Source organism: Artemia franciscana, chromosome 4 (genome assembly GCF_032884065.1).
Source record: "Artemia franciscana chromosome 4, ASM3288406v1, whole genome shotgun sequence".
NCBI classification, from domain to species: domain Eukaryota; kingdom Metazoa; phylum Arthropoda; class Branchiopoda; order Anostraca; family Artemiidae; genus Artemia; species Artemia franciscana.
In genome coordinates this window covers 39,873,428-39,894,031 of record NC_088866.1, presented here as the reverse complement: position 1 = coordinate 39,894,031, position 20,604 = coordinate 39,873,428, and the positions used below count along the sequence as shown (strand labels likewise).

Below are 20,604 nucleotides of genomic sequence, written 5' to 3'. Positions count from 1 at the left end.
CTTTGACTTTTGCGCACTCCAGGCTTTCAGAGCTGTTGAATGCAATTATCACCGTCATCAAATTCTCTTTTGAGGTTGTTTTATTTTTTTCCGCTTTTTGTATTTTTGGAATATTTTTTATGCTAATAACTTTTCATATGTGCCTTGATTCTTGTCTATCCTCATCTGAGCATCTCAAGGATGCTTGATATACGCTTTAGTCGTTAAAGGTCCACGAGGAAGTACTACGAAAACTTAAAATAAATGGAAACCTTCAAGAATTCTAGAATAGACGACCTCCCCTAACTTTTTTTATTGTCATATCAAATTTAAAGAGGTTAGTAACTGAAAAATCAGTTGTTGTTTTTTTTTCCAAAGTTAGGCTAAACGTAATGGTTAAGTAAGAAAAGGGAACAGAATAAAAGGAAAGGTTTCAGTTGGTGAAAAAAGGAAGAGCATAGACATTTTGGCAATTATCTCCTGTTAAGCCGTCCTCTTGTCAAGCTAAAACTGTTTGTTTCGATTGTTGAAATGGCATAAATGGCCTCTTAGCTCTTGTGGGATTTCATTTGATATTTTAAGAGGGTATCAGACATTATAATAACTGTTATCCATTATAATAACTGTTATCGCCATTCTTTTCGGCGTTTGCGCACTGGGTTGATACTACCATCTCGTGGGATAAAATTGGATTTTTCTTTGTAGATCGAGGCTCGAACTTTCACTCCGGGGCTGTCCGAACTGTTGGGTGTAATTATTGCCATGATTGAATCCTTTTTTTGTGTTTTTCTCGATCGTTTTCAAGATTTTTGGTATATTTTTTTTTGCTAACAACTTTTGATGGGTACCTTGAAATTTGTCTATCTTCAGCTGGTCATCCTTAGGCATATTCAGTGTAAAGAGCAGTTGTTATAATCTTGTGAGAAAGTACACTAAGCCCTTAAAATAGATGACACCAATGTTTCAGAAGATTTTTCATAATTGAATTGGAGCATATTATTAATTTTTTCTTGGGAAGGGGGGGGGGGTAAAACGATAAAGTTTTTTTCGACTTAAGTTTCAAATTTTCAGCGAGTATTACAATTTAGGACTACAACAGGAGTTGGAATTCAAATACAATATCAAGGTATATGTATTGGAAATTAGGGAATTAATTTATAAGCATGCATAAGATATATGAAACGAAAGCGCAATCACATTTTTTTTTTCAATTTCAGAGGTATATCCCTTGGAAGATCCGAAAGTTGTGGTTGGTGACACTTACAAACTCACATGTGTATTAGATCCAGGCCCTTCTGAGGAGTTTACAGCAAAGGACCTTTTCTTTACAATTGGTGATAAACCACTATCAGACGTTCTTATAGATGGGACATGGAGCGTTGCATTATTGAACGACTCTGCCGCTGAGTTGACAGTAAATGATTCATCGCCCTATCCAGGAGCGAGATACGTATACTATTGTAGAGCAAAGAGCAGTATCGTTACCAAAGAAAGAACCGTTTGCATGAGATATGTTTATGTTGGACGCAAGTATCTTTTGTTTATTTACTTTTTCTACTTTCAAAAGTAAGGATACTATATCTGCACATACTGAACGTTTTATTTGGTTAAGTGGCAATGTAAAAAAAATACACTAATAACTAGCAAATTATTCGAAAGTAACGAAAAATTAAAGTCAAGTAAAATTTGGAAATTTTTCCCCAGCGTGTGTGCCTTGAACCAACTTTTCCGAAATTCCAGAATAAAAAAACATGATTCCAAATTTTTCTAATCCAGCCATACTACTCTGTAAAAGGTATTCATTTCACTGTATCTATATGGTTGCATTAAGGAAGACGAAATATATTTTGAGCTGTGTTTCTATTTCGTCAATGTTTCTTCTCTTCTAATTCCATCCATTCGAATATGTAGAAAATTAGTAAACGAATAACACATTCAGAAACGCTGTTTGGCAATTCTTTTCATTTTGTTTCACTAAATTATAAAGGACAATTGCTTTTAAGGGAGACTAAGGAGGGAAATCCAACTGTTGTTTTTTGTAATTTGTTTCTGTTTTAAATAACTTCATCGTTCCTCGTAATTTGTGTTCGTTTTAGGTTTTATTTCTTCATCCGTAGGAGTTTCTGTTTGTTTTGTGTCTTACAAGAATTAATATCCGACCATTAGCTTTTATAATTATTTTTTTTATTTTTTTTTTCATTCGACCCACTAAAGATCAATTGACGTTGCAGTTGAATGTGATTCTCTTTTGTCCATGTGTATGCCTATGGTCTGGCTTGCTATGGAATGTGAAGCCTTTTGCTTATTAGCGGTTGATTTTTGTCGACGTTTTTGACTCAATAGACATTTCACGATCTATTTTATAGTAGGGACTTCTAAGAATACCCTCCAAGTAATAATTTAATGTAATTCAGTTAATCTCTTTAGTTTAACCAAAGGGCATATAGTCTATAGGTACTGCAAAAAAAGAAAAAGAAACCGTTGATGGGAGGCTCATAATCTGCGTTGCTTGAATCACGCATGCATTTTTCTATATGAAGACCAAGGTAACTCTTGTTTAAGGCTCAGAAAGTAACACAGAAATAATGTCCATATACCAAGACATTGCGAATATTAGACAATCAATCTTAGGGCAATTACTTGAGTGGTTTGGAGATATCCAATCATATTCTCAACAAAAATCTTCAACAAAATCAAAATAAAAAAATTTCAACAAAATCAAAAATACGATCCCCGATAGAAGGGGACTAGTATCACGACTTGAAGCAAAAAGAAACGGTGAAAATGAAGCAAAGTTGACAGTTTTGCTTCGAAGTGCTTAGCATGTACATAGATTCGTGAGACAGCACTTTCTGCGTTGCAGTTCGAAATTTGGATTTTCAAGGCCAACGGGCACGGTCTAGAAAAAGCACCATTGCTTCTTCCCTCGCAAAGTAAACAATAACGAGCTACACCATAAAATCTTTCTATATACAGAGATCATCTTGACATGATAAACTTCTCTCTAGAGAAAGGAGACTGTGTAGAAGAAGTCGCTTATTCGTCGTTATAAATGAAGAAAACGTCGCACACTTCAGCATTTACTATTTTGACTTTTTGAAAAGATTTCAGTCCACGTTTGTTAAGTTCCCCCGTTTTCAGTTTGTTCTTGACGACATTTTGGACATCCACCTATTTCTAGCAATAGTTTTGGCGCATAAGTCTCTTGAATAGCGTTTTGTGCATTTTTCATCCTTCATGCACAAGAATTATCTCTGATCGCGCCACATGGACCTTGAATAATATCTTTGGCAAAGGCTTTGGATTAGCTTAGATCAATGTCGACACCTGGTATGTCTCTTAAATGAATTCATCTGAACTGTCTCTTCTAATTTTAACAATCACCCAGATCAAAGTGTGTAAATGTGGTACAACAGCGTATTTTCTCAAATATTTTATGGGCGACAATGTAATCCTTCAAGATTTTAGTTTTTGTTTGGATTTACATGTAATGATGTTTTATTACCTATAGATCCTAAGACAATTGTCCGAACAACAGAAGCTTTTTAATTTCATTCCACGTAGGATTGCGCGTAGATGTTTAAAATGAAAATCCAGATCGCCGTATGCGCGAACAAAAGTCTTTGCATCTTGTGTATATTCATGTATGGGTTGCAGGCCTCCTGTGGACGGACCTGGTATTGTGACCATTTTATTCTCCAGTTTATTGTGAATTTCATCATTATCAATTACGTTGCGTAAAATATTCTTGTGAGCACTGTTTTTTTTTTATTCTGTCGAATGAAGAAAGGTCACTCCGCTCGGTTTTTCTATACATATCGATAATCACACGCCTTTAATTTTTCGCCAACTATGACAGTCGCCACTTCACTGATTATTGCTGCAGTTTCTTGTGTTTATTAATGGCCGAATGGTGTTTTGTCAGTTCTATGCACAAAAACGTAATCATCAGCTAGCATTTGCTAAAGGGCTGTCCTGAACAGCCAGAACTGTTTTGTTGATCGAATAAATTTTGTAATGCAGCAACAACTCCTCGATTAGTGCTGGTGTTGAATTGACCATGCTAATCAGCTTCTTTATCAATGGTTCCCGTGAAATAAAGTGAAGAAGCTTGTGGTTTGGATCTGACTTTAATATAAGTGATACAGCACGATGATAAACGTATTTTCGGACTCTGTGGACTATGTCTTCTGAAATCGTACATTGTACTTGCGTATGCTTGCCAATCAAAGTTTTGGTTGGTAATTGTTTACTTTGGCTCTCTAATCATGCAAATAAAAAATATATGCTTGATTCCGACTCAAACAAGGTGTAATATGCTCCCTTTTCTTCGGGAAAGGGGGGAAAGGCCATGGGACCACTCTCCACCTCCAAACATACGGACTGCAAATTGTTGTATGTTTCTAATTGAAAGAAGCTTCTACCTTCCTATCTTTCTACTACAAAAGTTGTCAGTGGAAGGGTATTTAGTGCAGCTTGGACTTAGCTCATTTTTATATCGGTTGAGGACTTGGATCGTTCTCTGTTTGTCTTTTTTGCCAAAACAGGACTTAACCTTTTAATGTATTTATCTAAAAAAAAAATCTGGAGAAGAGCTTTTTCAAGAAAAAAAGAGCCATATTACTTAAGACTAGTAAAAATGAGTTCCTATAATAATTCAAACTCAAAACGACCAGGACTTATCATTAAAGCATAAATGAAACGCAAAACCAACAGGAATTAAATAAACAATCATATCAAACATACGGATAACAGGTACTAGTATAGATGAATTAATAAATATTAAAATGAATAATAGTTAAATTGGTTAATTAAGTCAAATTATAACGAACAAAAGTCATTGAAAACAGAAGTTTGGCTGCTCCCCTCCTCTCTAACCATGAAAATCTGCAGTCTATTGGGTAATTTGCATTTTATTGAAAACCGTATGAAATCTTGAACAGTCATTAGAAAGAACTAATAAAAATAAACTGAATATTTGATATACAGTCGACTCTCGCTAATTCGAAATTCACGGGACCACGATTTTTTTCGAGTTATATATAGTTCGAGTTATAGAGGTCATTTATAGTTATAGAGGTCATTATTCATAAAATTCGACTTATAAAGGTACAGAATTACAGAGGTATAAAATCGATAAATCTACTCCCTAAAGCCAATACAAAGTTAAGACTAACTTTATTAGTGTATTATAGTCTTAACGTATCAAGACTTGACTTTCAAATCTCAGGACTTGACTTTCAAATGTAAGTAATAAATTTAGTTTGCTATGAAATCGACACCTGAACATTAGCAGAATCTGATACAAAAAAAAAATGTTAAACGAAATTAATACATATCTAAGCTTAAACGTTGCAACCTGCATACCGGGATTTCGACTATCAGAGTTCCGCTGAAAAAAAAAAAAAAAACAACTCCAAACTTTGAGGTACAGAGATAACTTTGACTTAGGGAGGTAAAGCGAAAATTAAATGACCATAAATCTACTGAATTTCGAGTTATAGAGGTAATATCTAGGTTGCTTCGACTTACAGAGGTAATATAACCGAAAATTATTTCGAGTATGCGTGGCTTTTTCTTCGACGTAGACAGGTTTTTCCAAGGGGATTGGAAACAATTCGAAATATCGTGAATTTCGAGTTATCGAGGTTCGAGTCACCGAGAGTCGGCTGTATAATGATATTAATTGCTTACAGCTCAGCAATTCAACGTTTTATTCCACCGTAATTTTTATTCTTATTTATCGATATTATAAATATAAATGAAAATATTTGGAATATAGTTCGTTTTCAGTTTGTTATTTGCACATTCATTTTGAGGTTTCATTCGTTTTTTGCAGTTTCAGTTCACAGGTTCGACTTGTTGGGCGTTCACTCGTTTTTACAATAAGCAGATATTATGCCATTTCACAGCTAGGACTTAGCTCGTTTTTGCACTGGATAGGATTTTTATTTTTTATTTTTTTATTTATTTAATTTTTTTGCATTGAATGTGGATTAAGATCGGTTTTGAACCGGTTCTTAGATGAAAGTTTGACGAAACCTAGCAAATATGAGGAGAAACTGCAAAATTCGGGTGTATACTATTGCTTAACCATTAGACTTGGACAAAGGAAGACGAACATTCTAAAAAAAAGTATCTCCTCTTTAGAGGTAAATATACGGACATTATATTTCTTAATGCCATCAATATTTTGTCTGGAGTAATAGTTAATTAAAATTTAATTTAATACCTCTTGAAATGAAGGGAGGTTTGGACCTATATGGCTTCTTTCAGACACATTTTAATGAAGTCCCACCAATGACTGAAAAATTTGATTTTAAAAATGTACTTTATGAATCTTAACCTCTAAAATTTCATATAGAGTTTTATTTTATATAGGCCTATACCCTAGTCTGCAATGTTATCTTGACTGTTACTTCGGAACCAGAGATATTTTATTGTAGATTCCATGCTTCAGAATTGAAATGACAGTTGAAAGTTCACAGATTCTTCACTTTTGATCCCTCAAAAATTTTTAAGACTTTAACCCTAAAATTATCCTGAGGTAGAATGTTTTAATTTTTGTTCTTGTTTGAAGGCTATTATTTAACATTTATGATGCAATCTTTTTTCATGTGTGTCAGTCCCCTTTACAAAAATTTAGTACGCAAGAATTTTTCTTATGGGGGGGGGGTAGTTATAAATAATATGGAAATTGGTCATAAAATGACCCGTGAGCTAACATTGCACTTGCAGCAAGACCACTAAACATTATTGATTTTAATATTGCAATATACCATGTGTTATTCCATATATATATTTTCATGCGTGCGTTAATTTTTTAGTTCCACCATCGAATGTTACTGATTTCAAATGCATATCGGAAAATTTAGACTCTCTAACTTGTACATGGGTAACTACACCAAACCCTATTAAGGCTAATTATGACCTTTATTACAAATCTGAAGGAAAGTAAGTGATTTTTTCTTGTCCCTTCTTTACGTTATTTCTATGTTTTGTTGTTGTTGTTTTGTTTAGTCCTTAGATGATCCTTGGCTTTTTCATTTATTGTCTTTTTTTTATTTTGGCAAAAACAGTAAAAAATAAAATAAAAAAATAAAAAAATCAGAAAGTAAAAAAAGAAAATTAAGCAGCCTACAATGTGGCCGTTCAAAAACAAACAAATTTTTAAGATTGCCTCCGGCCTGTCATTTTTACTGTTGATTCGTAATATTATCTTAGCATTCTTCAAATACTACATATCATAAGTAGTATTAGTAAATACTACAATATTAGGCGATTTCCATGTTCTTTTTCTTAATCAGGAATACATTTTGCTACCTATTAAAAACTTTGGGGAAAATTACAGAATAACAAGTCAAGTGGACATCGTCGGAAGTTTTCGTTAGGTAATGAGATCGATCAAGTGGGTTGGTTCACTTACTTGGGTAGAATTATTAGTAAAGATAAAGGCGGATGCGGTGGTAATGTAAAAAGTAGAATAGCCAAGGTCCAGGCCGTTTTTTCACAGTTGAGAAAAGTCTGGAAGAATAAATAGCTAAGTCTGCGAACTAAGGCTAGAATATTGGTAGGTACAATGATGACAGTGGTCAAGTATGGTTCTGAAGCATGGGCACTTCGAAAGACGGTTGAGGATTCAGTATATTTTTTTCATAGGACTTGTCTATGGATAGTTTTGGGCACCTGTTTCGCTGACTGTATACCAAACAACAATCTGTATGAAAAATGGGGTTATATCCTGCTTTCTAGGGCTATAATGAGAGAAAGGCTAAAATGGCTAGGATATGCTCGCGAATGAAGGATAACAGATTGTCAAAGATTATTCTTTTCGACCATCCATCTAGGGCCAAACAAAAAATCGCCACCCTAATAGGGTGGGAAGAGGTCGTGAGGAAAGATTTAAAGAAAATAGGTACTTCCTGGAAGGGGATAAAGAGCGAAGCTTTGAGTAGATTGGGGTGGAGAAGGACCGTTCGCAGCTTTGTTGACATCAGACGGCTTGGTGTTGCAGTGAGCTGTTAGTAGTAGTTTAGCTAAAAGGGTTCTAAAGGACCTGAAAGGCTGGAAACTTCTGCCGGAAAGTACCTTACGGTGCAAACTTTTTAAAGGCGAAAAGGGAGAAGAAGACAAAGGAAGCAAAGACAATTTTAACTGCTTGTAAATGAAGTAAAGAAAAGCAAAGAAATAAAAGTTTTAGATTGATATCCCCCAACTCGTGACATTTGTCAGGCTAGCTACTTAAAAGACCGACAGTGAATTTATAACCAAGAATACTAACCCAGTTTAAGAAAAATGTTTTTTGCGACCTTTAGCTATGTCACTAATGTGATGTTGAAGATAATGCTTAAGCTGGCTTGAAATGTGTAGACCTATTGCATTTGTTGTTTTGATTTAAGCAAGAAAGCCTGACTGCTGAAGCTTTAGTAAATCCTTTTTACCATTAACTAAAAAAAAGTATTACAAGAAAAAAGTTTTTCGAAAAAATCTATAGAGCGAAATTAAAATTCAAACCGAACAGAAACAGTTTTATATAATAAATTAAACTCAAAATAAAAGTTTAAAAAGTTTTTGGTGATGGTAGACATGGAAATTTATTATATTCTTAATTTGGAGGAAATGAAAATAGAAATTGTTAGTAGTTTCTCTACCGAGGTCTCGTATAGGATATCATAGTTTCCTACTATTACTATTTTCTACTTTTTACTTTTACTATTACTATTACTATTTACTATTAGAATTACTATTTTCCGTTGCTCAAAGGTTTTCTCAGAAAACTACTATTATAGACAGCTTCACCGGTTTAGGCTTGTTTGTTTTTTCATATTAAGTGAATTCCTTTGGTTTAATAACAACATTCTTCTAATTTTTATTTTTTTCAACATGTAAATACTATACCGACGGACTATGAGGTACTGTACGATGTTTTTGGGAAGTATGAACACCTCCACAATTATAATTGTGGGGACTAAACTATACCCGCTTCTATAAAAATGATGGTATTTGACAGTCCTGGTGTTCTACTTTGTAGCTTTGCTACCCTTTCTGAAAAAAGCCTGGGAACAAAAATTTTTCTCAAGGTTGTCACTCAAATTCAAAATCACTATCTCGGCTGACATATTGATGATTAAAGCTATTATAGTTAGCACGGTATTGTAGCCATTTTTACAGATTCTAAGAATTAATAGAGACTAATACAAAGAAAAATCTTTAGGTTCCGCCCTAGTAATTTGGCTGTCAAATAAAGATATGTTCTTGGTGAAAGGTGTTGCGGGCCAGCTCTGATCCTTTCATATTTTTGTTTTAGTTTATCATCATCAGCGCTTATAGCTTAGTTATGTTAAAAGATGAAAATCTGAAACTTTTTTGTGGGTGAAAATTGAGGGAAAAGCTCTTCATCAAGTTAGGCGAATTTCCATTAATTCCAAAAATATCCCATTTTTTTTTCAAAACTGCTGAATCGTATAAACGAGAAGGAAGCGAAACTGCTTTTGCTATGGAAGCAACCTTCTTAGCGAAGATGCAATCTTGGATTCGCTTAGAACATAAAACTGTCTGTATGAGACCTGGATTGAAGACTTCATCTCTTCTTTGTTATTAAATAAAAAAACTAATTTTTTTAGCTGAAAGTAAGGAGCGACATTAAAACTTAAAACGAACAGAAATTACTCCGTATATGAAATGGGTTGTCCCCTCCGCAATCCCTCGCTCTTTACGCTAAAGCTTTTAATTGTTTTAAAAAGTAGAATTGTGGCAAAGAGTCAAACTTTAGCGTAAAGAGCGAGGGATTGTGGAGGGGACAACCCGTTTCATATACGGAGTAATTTCTGTTCGTTTTAAGTTTTAATGTCGCTCCTTACTTTCAGCTAAAAAAATTAGTTTTTTTAATTTAATTTCTGAACGTTTTTGAATTAATGCATGTTTGGTTTTGGCTCTCCGCACATAAATTATTAAAATGAAATTTGTATATTAATTCTTTTTTTTTGGCTAAATGGCTTTCTCTTAGTTTTGATCAGACGATTTTGAGAAATAAGGGGTGGAGAAGGAGGCCTAGTTGCCCTCCAATTTTTCGGTTACTTAAAAGGCAACTAGAACTTTTAATTTTTAACGAACGTTTTTATTAGTAAAAAATATACGTAACTTAAAAATTAACTTACGTAACAAACTTTCATAACCTTATGTTTTTATTATGTATACGAGGGGGTTTGTACCCTCGTTAATACCTCGCTCTTTACACTAAATCGTAAGTTTTGTCCCAATTCTTTAAGAATGACCCCTGAATCAGAAAGGCCGTAGAATAAATAGTTGAAATTACTAAAAATACTTTTGCATAAAGAGCAAGGTATTTATCTCCTCCTTAATACCTCGCTCTTTATGCTAAAGTATTTTTAGAACCCCTCATATGCGTAATAATCTCTGTTCGTTTTAAGTTTCAGTGCTACTTCTTCTTTTCATTTGAAAAAACGTTTTCATGTTTATTTTTCAATGTTTTCTTATAGTAATGCTAGAAAATCCTGCGCCCTTTTCATTGAATTTTTTCTTCCCCCATGACAGATTCCTCCAAGGGAAGATCCTCCAACATAGCCCCCTCTCCTCAGCCCCACATCCAAACAAAATAAAATCCTGAAAACGTCTTTACACTTCCCAATAACCATTATTATATGTAAACACTGGTCAAAGTATGAACTTGCAGCCCCTCCCCCAGGGATTGTGGGGGAGTAAGTCATCCCCAAAGACATAGTTATTATGGTTTTTGACTATGCTGAACAAAATGGCTACCTCATAATTTTGATCCGTTGACTTTCGGAAAAAATGAGCGTGGGAGGGGGCCTAGATGCCCTCCAATTTTTTGGTCACTTAAAAAGGGCACTAGAACGTTTCATTTCCGTTAGAATGAGCCCTCTTGCGACATTCTAGGACCACTTGGTCGATACGATGACCCCTGGAAAAAAAACAACAAAAAAACAAACAAATAAACACGCACCCGTGATTTGTCTTCTGGCAAAAAAATACAAAATTCCACATTTTTGTAGATAGGAGCTTGAAACTTCTACAGTAAGGTTCTCTGATACGCTGAATCTGATGGTGTCATTTTCGTTAAGATCCTACGACTTTTAGGGGGTGTTTCCCCCTATTTTCCTAAATAAGGCAAATTTTCTCAGGCTCGTAACTTTTGATGTGTAAGACTAAACTTGATGAAACTTATATATTTAAAATCAGCATTAAAATGCAATTCTTTTGATGTAGCTATTGATATTAAAATTCCATTTTTTAGAGTTTTGGTTACTATTGAGCCGGGTCGCTCCTTACTACAGTTCGTTACCACGAACTGTTTGATTGAAACAATTTTGGAAAGGTCAATCCAGAAATCCTAAATTCTGAATTGTCTTGAACGAGATTTCCAATTCCTTTGCTAGAATATATTAATGTAATCGCCCAAATTTGGTGTAGACTAAGAGTGACTATCCTATTTTACCTTTTGGGGATCTTCTCTGCGAGTGTTTGTCATTTGTGAACCTATTATTCTAGCCGTAGAATGTTTAATCGTAATATATCAGATTGATTAGGGATACTGAAAAGTAGATTAAATGTTTTACATTCATACACACTAATAGCTCTGCCGCAAGGTCTAATTTACATATTTTTTTTTCTGTTCATCTCTGATATTTTTGTTTGTAGTACACAAATTACGCAGACACCTTAAGCATAACCTATGTATAGGCGAAGAGATCAGAAAATGATGTGAGATATTGCTATAACTAACGCTGTTTTTAAACAGGTTTGGCATAATTGGATCTTCTCATTGCTGAGGTAGTACGTCTTGCTAGTAGATAAGGGTGTGGGAAGATCTTCTAAAAATAGCATTATCTTACATGTTACATGCAATTAATCTTGTTTTTCCGAGAACTACTTAAAGAAAATACAAAGAGTATTTGATAATACCATATATGGTAAATAGGCAAAATTTTGCTCGTAGTTTCAGTATTCAATTTTTGGTATCGGTAGACAAGTCTCGTTTCTCATTAAATTTATATTGTTATGTTCCAATTTAGTTAAATTGCTCATCATAGCAGTAAACAGTTTGACCGTGACAACATTTGTCATTCGATAAAATAACCCAAATTAACATTGCCTCCATTATAATCTTTTTTTTTACAATTTTTGGCGTAGGAAGAATAGAGTTTGATAAAAGTCAGGTCAATCAGCATCAAAATACCAAGAACATTAAAATAACAATATTATTGCCCCTGGATCCTTGTCAGGTCTATTCATACCTGAGAACCACAATTTTCCGACAGTTTTTCTTTTAGTAGTTTCAAAGGTGCTTGTGTATTATAGCGACCACGCACAAGAAGAGAAGTTAAGTTAATTATAATGAAATATACACAAATATGATGAAAATAGAATATTTTAGTAACAAAATTATGGAAACAACAACCGAGAATTACGGAAAGCAGGCCGCCCAGAATGCATTATATTAAATACCTAACCAACTTTATATATTAAATATTTAATTAAAATATACCTGCATAGCAGTTTATCTAACTCAGGCTAAGCTAATTATATCTGAGTGCACAGAGTTAAACTGGTTTGATACTTTTATATTATAGCACCAACACTCAAATTCTCCATCTAAGCGCTCAATCCTGATGAATACCAAAATATGATGAAATATAATACTTTATTAACAAAATTCTAATACTTTAGGAACAAATCTGGGCTATATATTTGCACATTAAGGGAGGGGGGTGAGGGTAAAGTATAGCGAGTCTGCATGCTAAAAGTGTTAGCTATAATTATTTTGTATATTATGAAGTAAGAATTGTCTAACTTAAGAATATTTAACTTCACGTTGTCCAAATACCCCCATTACAGGTGTCATTTCTCATGAGGTATTTTTTACCTCATGCAAGGACGTCTAGCTTTTTCTTTGGCCCATCTTGATTCCTGCAAAGCACAAGTTTTGGCAAAATATAATGTTTTCTTCATAAAACTTGACCTAACTATCAAAAGATTTTTTGTTGTAGCCATAGCAAGCGACATTTTTCGTCAATCTTATCGTCCGTGATACGGATATTCAAGTGGTCTACATAAAACTATTCTTAACGATATCAACCCAGATTATCTTCTAGGCCCTTTCGTCTACATTTGATTATCATTCTTTTTCTAATTCTCTGGTATTCCTGCAGTGTAATAAAGGGACGGTAGTATTGATATCCCTTTTGCCTAAACAAAGAAGTTTGGAAACGACAAAATGAATATTTCGCCTGTATCCTACTTGGTGTCTTCAGCGTAAAAAACAACAACAAAAAACAAGAGCGAGAGAGAGAGAGAGAGAGAGAGAGAGAGAGAGAGAGAGAGAGGAGAGAGAGGGAGAGAGAGAGAGAGAGAGAGAGAGAGAGAGAGAGAGAGAGAGAGAGAGAGAGAGAGAGAGAGAGAGAGAGAGAGAGAGAGAGAGAGAGAGAGAGAGAGAGAGAGAGAGAGAGAGAGAGAGAGAGAGAGAAAGAAGAAGAAGAAAACAACCAGCACTAATTTAACTAATTTAATAATTTAACCAGCACTAAACTAATTTAAATAGAAACATATGTAAAACTAATCCTCCGGTTAGCATCTAATGCTGTCAATCTTTTATATTTAATTTTTCCTATTCCCTTGGAGATTTTGCAAGACTTTGTTTTTGAATATGGGCACATTTTTATGACACTTGGTATTTACCAAGTGACATATAGCAATCACATATTCTGTCGGTCTGTCAGTATATCTGTCTCAATTTTGCTAGTTTAGGTACTTCCAGAAGATAAGCTAGGACGATGAAATTTGGCAGGTGTATCAGGGACCAGACCAGATTAAATTAGAAATAATCCTTTCCCCGATTTGGCCATCTGGGGGGGGGGGATGAGGGGATGGTTAATTCGGAAAAATTAGAAAAATAAGGTTTTTCAACTTACGGACAGGTGATCGGATCTTAATGAAATTTGATACTTAGAAGGATATCGTGTCTCGGAGCACTCATAAATCCTGACCGGATTCGGTGACATTGGGAGGAGTTGGAGGGGGAAACCTAAAATCTCGGAAAACGCTTAGAGTGGTGGGATCGAGATGAAACTTGGTGGGAAAAATAACCACAAGTCCTAGATACGTGATTGACATAACCGGAACGGGTCTGCTCTCTTTGGCGGGGGGGGGATGATTAGTTCTGAAAAATTTGAAAAATGAGTTATTTTTAACTTACGAAGGAATGATTGGATCGTAATGAAATTTCTTATTTAGAAGGACCTCGTAACTCAGATCTCTTATTTTAAATCCTGACCGGATCCAGTGTCATTGGGGGGGGGGAGTTGGAGGGGGAAACCGGAAATCTTGGAAAACGCTTAGAGTGGAGTGGTCAGGATGAAAATTGGTGGGAAGAATAAGCACAAGTCCAAGATACGTGTCTGACATAACTGGATCAGATCCACTCTCTTTGGAGGAGTTGGGGGGGGGGTGAGATATTTGTAACATGCAAACAGGTGATCAGATCTTAATGAAATTTGATATTTAGAAGGATTTTGTGGTTCAGAAGTCTTATTTTAAATCCCGACCAGATCTTGTGACATTGGGGGGAGTTGGAGGGGGAAACCGGAAATCTTGGAAAACGTGAAAATTGAGGTATCTTTATCTTACGAATGGGTGATCGAATCTTAATGAAACTTGATATATAGAAAGATCTTATGTCTCAGATGCTCTATTTTCAATTTGAATCGGATCTGTGGACATTCGGGGCAGGAGGGGAGAAACAGAAATCATGGAAACCGGAAATCTTGGAAAACGCTTAGGGTGGAAAAATCAGGATAAAACTTGGTGGGAAGAATAAGCACAAGTCCTAGATACAGGATTGAGAACTGAATCCGCGTTATTTGAGTGAGTTGGAGGGGGTGTGTATTTGGAAAAATTGAGGTATTTTTAACTTAAGAACAGGTGGCCAAATCTTAATGAGATTTGATATTTAGAAATGTCGTAGATGCGTGATTGACGTAACCGCACTGGATCTGCTCTCTTTGGGGGAGTTGGGGGGGGGCTCAGTGCTTTGGCGAGTTCGATGCTTCTGGACGTGCTAGGAAGATGAAAATTGGTAGGCGTGTCAGGGACCTGCAGAGGGACTCCCCGATTAGACCGTCTGGGGGGGGGCTGAAGGGAGAGGAAAAATTTGAAAAAATGAGTTTTGTTTAACTTACAAGTGGGTGATCGGATCTTAATGAACTTTGATATTTAGAAGGACCTCGTGTTTCAGAGCTCTTATTTTAAATCCTGCCTGGCATTAAGCCTCTGATTTTCATTTAAATCAATCTATTGATTCTTAGAATTTTTCTAGAACTCATGCCATATGAGCTCTTGACTCTTCTGATCTCGTCGCAAGTGCCATATGAGCTCTTAGCTCTTATTTTAAATAATATTGTAAATAGAATCAATGTTTGAATTATCAATATATCTATTAGTTTCTAAAACTCCAAAAATATGTTGTTTTTTGTAATGTTTCCATAGCCCATTGCGTAAAACCTTTATCATTGGAAATGGCCGTTGCTTCCTCGAGCTGTGGGATGATGAAGAGTTTGTTCTGCTAAAGCTGAAGTTAAACTTTCGGGAGACTTTATAAATTTGAGAGCATTATCTATTGTATTTCGGTACCCAATAAAACGTTCCACAAACTATTCATGCGTTCGACTGATGTAAAATTTACAACCCGAGCAAGACTTGACTTGAGTCACGTCCGGCCTTTGTGGCTGTATTGGGGCTTCTTCTCTTCTGAGCAAATGATGAATGTGGCGACGATGGTTCGATCTATCTGTTGCTAGACGAAGTAGCTGGGGGAGGCTATGGGCCGAGAAGTTTTCAGTTCATCTCTTACGAGGTCAGGGTCTAGGGCGCGTGCCGTGAACCCATCCTTCGAATGTGATATTTAGAAGCTGGTTGGCCGACATTCGGATATGGCCAAGCCAGTGGAGTTACTGGGTTCTGACCCGGTCTGATGTTGCGGGGACAACGGAGTAGTTTTCGGAGGTCTTCATTTGAGACTCGGTCAATATAGGTAATCCCTGCAATGCGTCTGAGGCATTTAGTTTCAAATGCGGAGATTCTTCGCTCATCATCAGCCTTTATTGACCAAGTTTCACTTGAGTATAAAGCAATTGGGAGTATGAGAGAATTGAAGAGTCGCACCTTGAGAGAAGTTGACAGAGTCTTGTTTTTCCAGATTGGCAAGAGGTTCTTGAAGCTGGTGCCTGTCAGGCCAAATCTTCGTTTGATCGATTTTGAGCAGTCGTTATCAGAAGTTAGGATGCTCCCTAGGTAGACGAAGGAGTCGATATTTTCTACTGGCTCTCCTTTTATTATTAGCTGCACGTTTCTTGAAGCAGGGTCTCTAGACACCCGCATAACTTTGGTTTTGGCTGTGTCAACGACCATTCCAAAGGCCTCGGTTGCCGACGCTAGTTCGCCGGTGTCAGCTTGGAGTAGATGCTCTTGACTGTTGAATCTCTCGATGTCATCTGTGTATGCCAATTTATCGATAAGCTTCCCTCCAATTTCTGCACCGTCAAATGTCTCGGCAAATGATAGCGCTGCATTGAGGAATAGGTTAAAGAGCTGGGGTGACAAGAGGCAACCTTGAAGAACGCCCGCCGATGTCAGAAACTCCTCTGTCAATCCCTCGGGCGTTTGGACTTGGCTGACGAAATCTGAATACATTTCTCTTATCAGGATTACTTTGTTTTCAGGGACTCCATAGTGTAGCAGGATGTGCCATAATCCATCTCGCCATATCAAGTCAAAAGCCTGCTTGAAATCAATGAAGAGTTGTAGCAGCTCTTTCGCTAACTCGATATACTTTTCCATCATTTGCCGAGTGGAGAAAATGTGGTCTATGGTAGAGCGGTCTTTTCGAAAGCCTACTTGGTATGCATCTAAGGTATGGTTTGTCAGAGATTTCAGACGGTCAAGGAGAATTTTTGTAAGAATCTTGGCCGGTTGACTAGTTAAACTTATTGGTCTTTAGTTGTTACAGTCGCCCTTTTCCCCCTTTTTAAAAAGGGGAACGATGGCGGCTTTTGCCCAAGATCTGGGAAGTGGCCCGTTTCCCAGATACTTGTTATGACTTTGTGATATATATCGACCAGTTCTTCTGGGCCTGCTTTTAATAGTTCTGACTGATTACCATCCGGGCCTGGGGCTTTATTAGTTTTTAGAGGTTTTATTGCTGAGAGTAATTCATCTCTTAGTGGAGAAGGGTTTGGGTCTACTGGGTACTGCGGTAGTAGGAAAGATAGAGAAGGCCCTTGGAGTCCGTGATTGGGAGCTCGTGTTTATCTAACAGTGTAGGAGCGGCCGAGGACTTCTTTTTTGACAGTCCATGGACTTTCTTGTACATGAAGTGGCTATTACCTTTTTGAAAGGCTTCTTCACACTCACGACATTTGTCATTGATGTAGTGTCGTAGAGCTTGCCGGATTTTCTTTTCTACTAGGCGCTTCAGCCTCTTGTACTCGTCCTTGCTTTGTCGATCTATCTTGATAGCATGGGCGCGCTTCTGCACACATAGATCAATAATTCTGGGGGCGATCCACGGTTTATCCGAATGGGTTTGAATTTCCAGGATTCCACCAGCAGTTTCTCTGATGATGGATGCGCTTTTGTCGACCAATCAGTCAATTTTTTCTGCTGTTGGAGCTTCCATGGGTTGGATTCTTGACAACCTGTTTGAGAGTGCTGTTCTATACCTGTTCGTTGTTTCTATGTTTTTCAGCAGGTCGACACGATATCTTGGTAAGCTTTTCTTAGGCTGATGGGGATTCCGAATGCGCAAACGGAGCTCAGGCATGACTAGAACGTGGTCCGAGTCGAAGTCGCCACCGGCTATGGAGACTGTGTTCAGTACTGATGATTTCTATCGCTTGCCGACAAGTATGTAATCAATCATGTTTGCAGTTCGGCCGTCAGGGGATCTCCAAGTAACTTTCCTTCGTTCACTATGACGGAACATGGTGTTCGTTATGAGAAGTTCGTTATCCCGACAAAAGTCGATGAGTATTTCACCCCTGTGGTTCTGCCGCCCATGCCTGAACTTGCCCATGACGTCTTCAAGTCCATCATTTGAGTGTCAGACAATGGCGTTGAAGTCCCCAATCACGAACAGAACATCTTTCTTGGGAGCCGTGTCAACGGTGTGTTGGAGTAGGCTGTAGAATTCTTTGGCTTCTTGGTCACTCCGGGACGAATCTGGGGCGGAAACTTGGATTATGGTCATGTTGGCAATGGATCCTTTCAGACGAATGGTGATAATACGTTCAGAGACAGGATGGACGGCAAGAAGAGACTGTTTGGCTCGCTTGGAGAGTAGGAAAACGACACCTTGGTTGTGAACTCCATCACTTCTTCCAGACGTGAGGGCGTGATGTCGTTTATTCTTTCTATTCCTTTGGAGGAAAGCTGAGTCTCAGATAGTCTAAGGATATCCCATCGTTTAGGACTAGTTCCCTTTTTCCTGGTTTGGCTAATGTGCGTACGTTTAGCGTTCCTAGTGAGATATACTTTTTTGGTGTTAGGATTAACGAAGTCTTCTCCGACTGGAGGGTCGTCAAATTGGATAAATGATCGTCAGCTGCCCCGGACGCGGTAACAAAACACTTTCATTATCATCATTATCAACATTATCATTATTATCATTCTCGCAATTTGCAATTCTTGGTCTCATACCATCGGTTGCCCCGGACGCGGTAGCACGAGTTCTTACTTTCTTATTCGCCATTTTCATCATTTATATTTAAGAGAAGGAGTTTCATGGCTAATTTGTCTGGGAGCGGTAAGCCACTCCTCTCTACCCTTAGCAGAGGCCATTGTCCATGAAGCTGGATCGTCTGCCCTTCACAGTTGTCCCTCTAGGAAGGGAAGGAATCCTCCCGCTCGGTGGTCTGCGACGCCGAGCAATTTTCCCATTGCTATAAATTCGAGGAAGCAAAGGCCATTTCCTATGATAAAGATTTTATATAATGTTCTGCTCGAAACATGCTGCCCAACCCAAAAAATGTTAGGCGTTTTTTTTTACATTTTCCAAGCTTTGTTTGTGTTTTTTTTTTAGAAACTTGAGATCAGACAATCATTACTACACTATTTTTGCCAATTATATTAATCACACTACTTTTGGCTTTTTATTGCGCTGAGACATACCAAAAAAAACATCAAATGCTTGATTACGTTCAAGTTTTTTTTGTCATCACTAGTGCCAATTATGAGTATGAGTAATGAGTAATCAGAGTATGAGAGTAATGAGTAATCAGAGTATGAGTAAGTTACTCATACTCTTTGAGTTAGTGCTTATAAACAGTTCATATTTATACCCCTATCTTTACTCGGACAATTCTGGACAGACCACTTCCCTTCAATTTTTTTACCTGCCAACAAAATATTTTATTATATTATCTTTTTTTAAATCTTCTGAATGTGCACATTATTGCCTTCTATACTCCTCTCTTATTCTCGTAAGAAACGTATTTTAGGAGCTTAATAAACACAACAATGACGTGGTAGCCGTATTGGTAAAGTTAGTAGATCATCGAGTGAATCTCTATTATTTACCGCCGTAAAAGTCTGATTCTCAATGTGTATCTTTATGCTATTTTGTTTATCTTTCTATCTTTCTCTATTCCTTTTAATCTTATATGCTATTTACATTGCAACCTTATCAATCGTTACAGGATTAAAACAAAATTAAAAAAAAAAAACTTGTTTCGTAGATTCGGATCACGTAACTGTCTTTCTATATCCTCCAATCGTTAGAATATAAAACCCGCTTTTTTCCTAAAATATAACGACCTTAATGGCTTTCGTTTTAAATCAGTTCCATGTTCGATATGAAGGTATCACCCCATCTCCTTTTTTGCTTTGTTGCGTACATGTATGCGTTTTGTTCGGCTATAAACTTTTATTGTGTGTGTTAAATAATCTAAGTAAGAGGGATTCAAACTCATTCCAGTCTTTTGGTAGTTGTGAAAGCTGTAGTCCCACGGAAGACAAAGTGAATGCTCCCCAACCCATATGCTTCAGCCACGACCACTTCTGCCCTTCAAAACCTGGTTTACTTTGTTCCAATTATCTTACTGTGAATGGTAGTCGTGTTTCATGCATCATAGCTAGCGAGTCTTTAACCTCTCGCCCGGAAGCTATTCGAAATTATACGCTGAGATATTCGATTAAGGACCCTTTGGTCCGATACTCTCAGATTCTTGGACAATATGATTGTAAAGAAGAGGACTTCCGTAACTTGAATTGCGAGGTTCAACGCTTTCGCAACTGTGGAGAGGTTGTTCAACCTGAAGGAGTTGAATGTCAAACTGCCCCTAGTACTGTTACAGCTTCTGTTGGAATATTAAACTAAATATTATCCTTAGCAATTCAAAGAAAAATAACTGAAACTAGGTCGCCTATATGCTTAAAAAAATTCAAGAAAAATATACAAAATGACGATTATTTTCATCTAAGTCAGTTGTGACCGATCTAGGGATTGCAAGAGAGGGCTTGTTATTTAGGTGATAGAAAGGGGACACTAACGGCACATTAATTTTTACATTTCTCATGCTAAACAATTACCTTTTT

At 36.8% G+C, this 20,604-nt stretch overlaps 1 protein-coding gene across 3 annotated transcripts in view; it reads left to right on the top strand.

Annotated features, from left to right (window-relative positions):
* Positions 1-20,604, top strand: part of LOC136026421 (cytokine receptor-like) — a 154,128-nt gene that overhangs the window by 26,325 nt on the left and 107,199 nt on the right. For 2 of the 3 annotated variants that reach the window (XM_065702996.1, XM_065702998.1), the window contains exons 3-4: positions 1,197-1,505; positions 6,807-6,933. In XM_065702996.1, the coding sequence (XP_065559068.1) occupies positions 1,197-1,505; positions 6,807-6,933 (436 nt within the window). Of the gene's footprint in view, positions 1-1,196; positions 1,506-6,806; positions 6,934-19,995; positions 20,352-20,604 lie in introns of all 3 variants that reach the window. The other variant, XM_065702995.1, reaches the window with a different exon arrangement.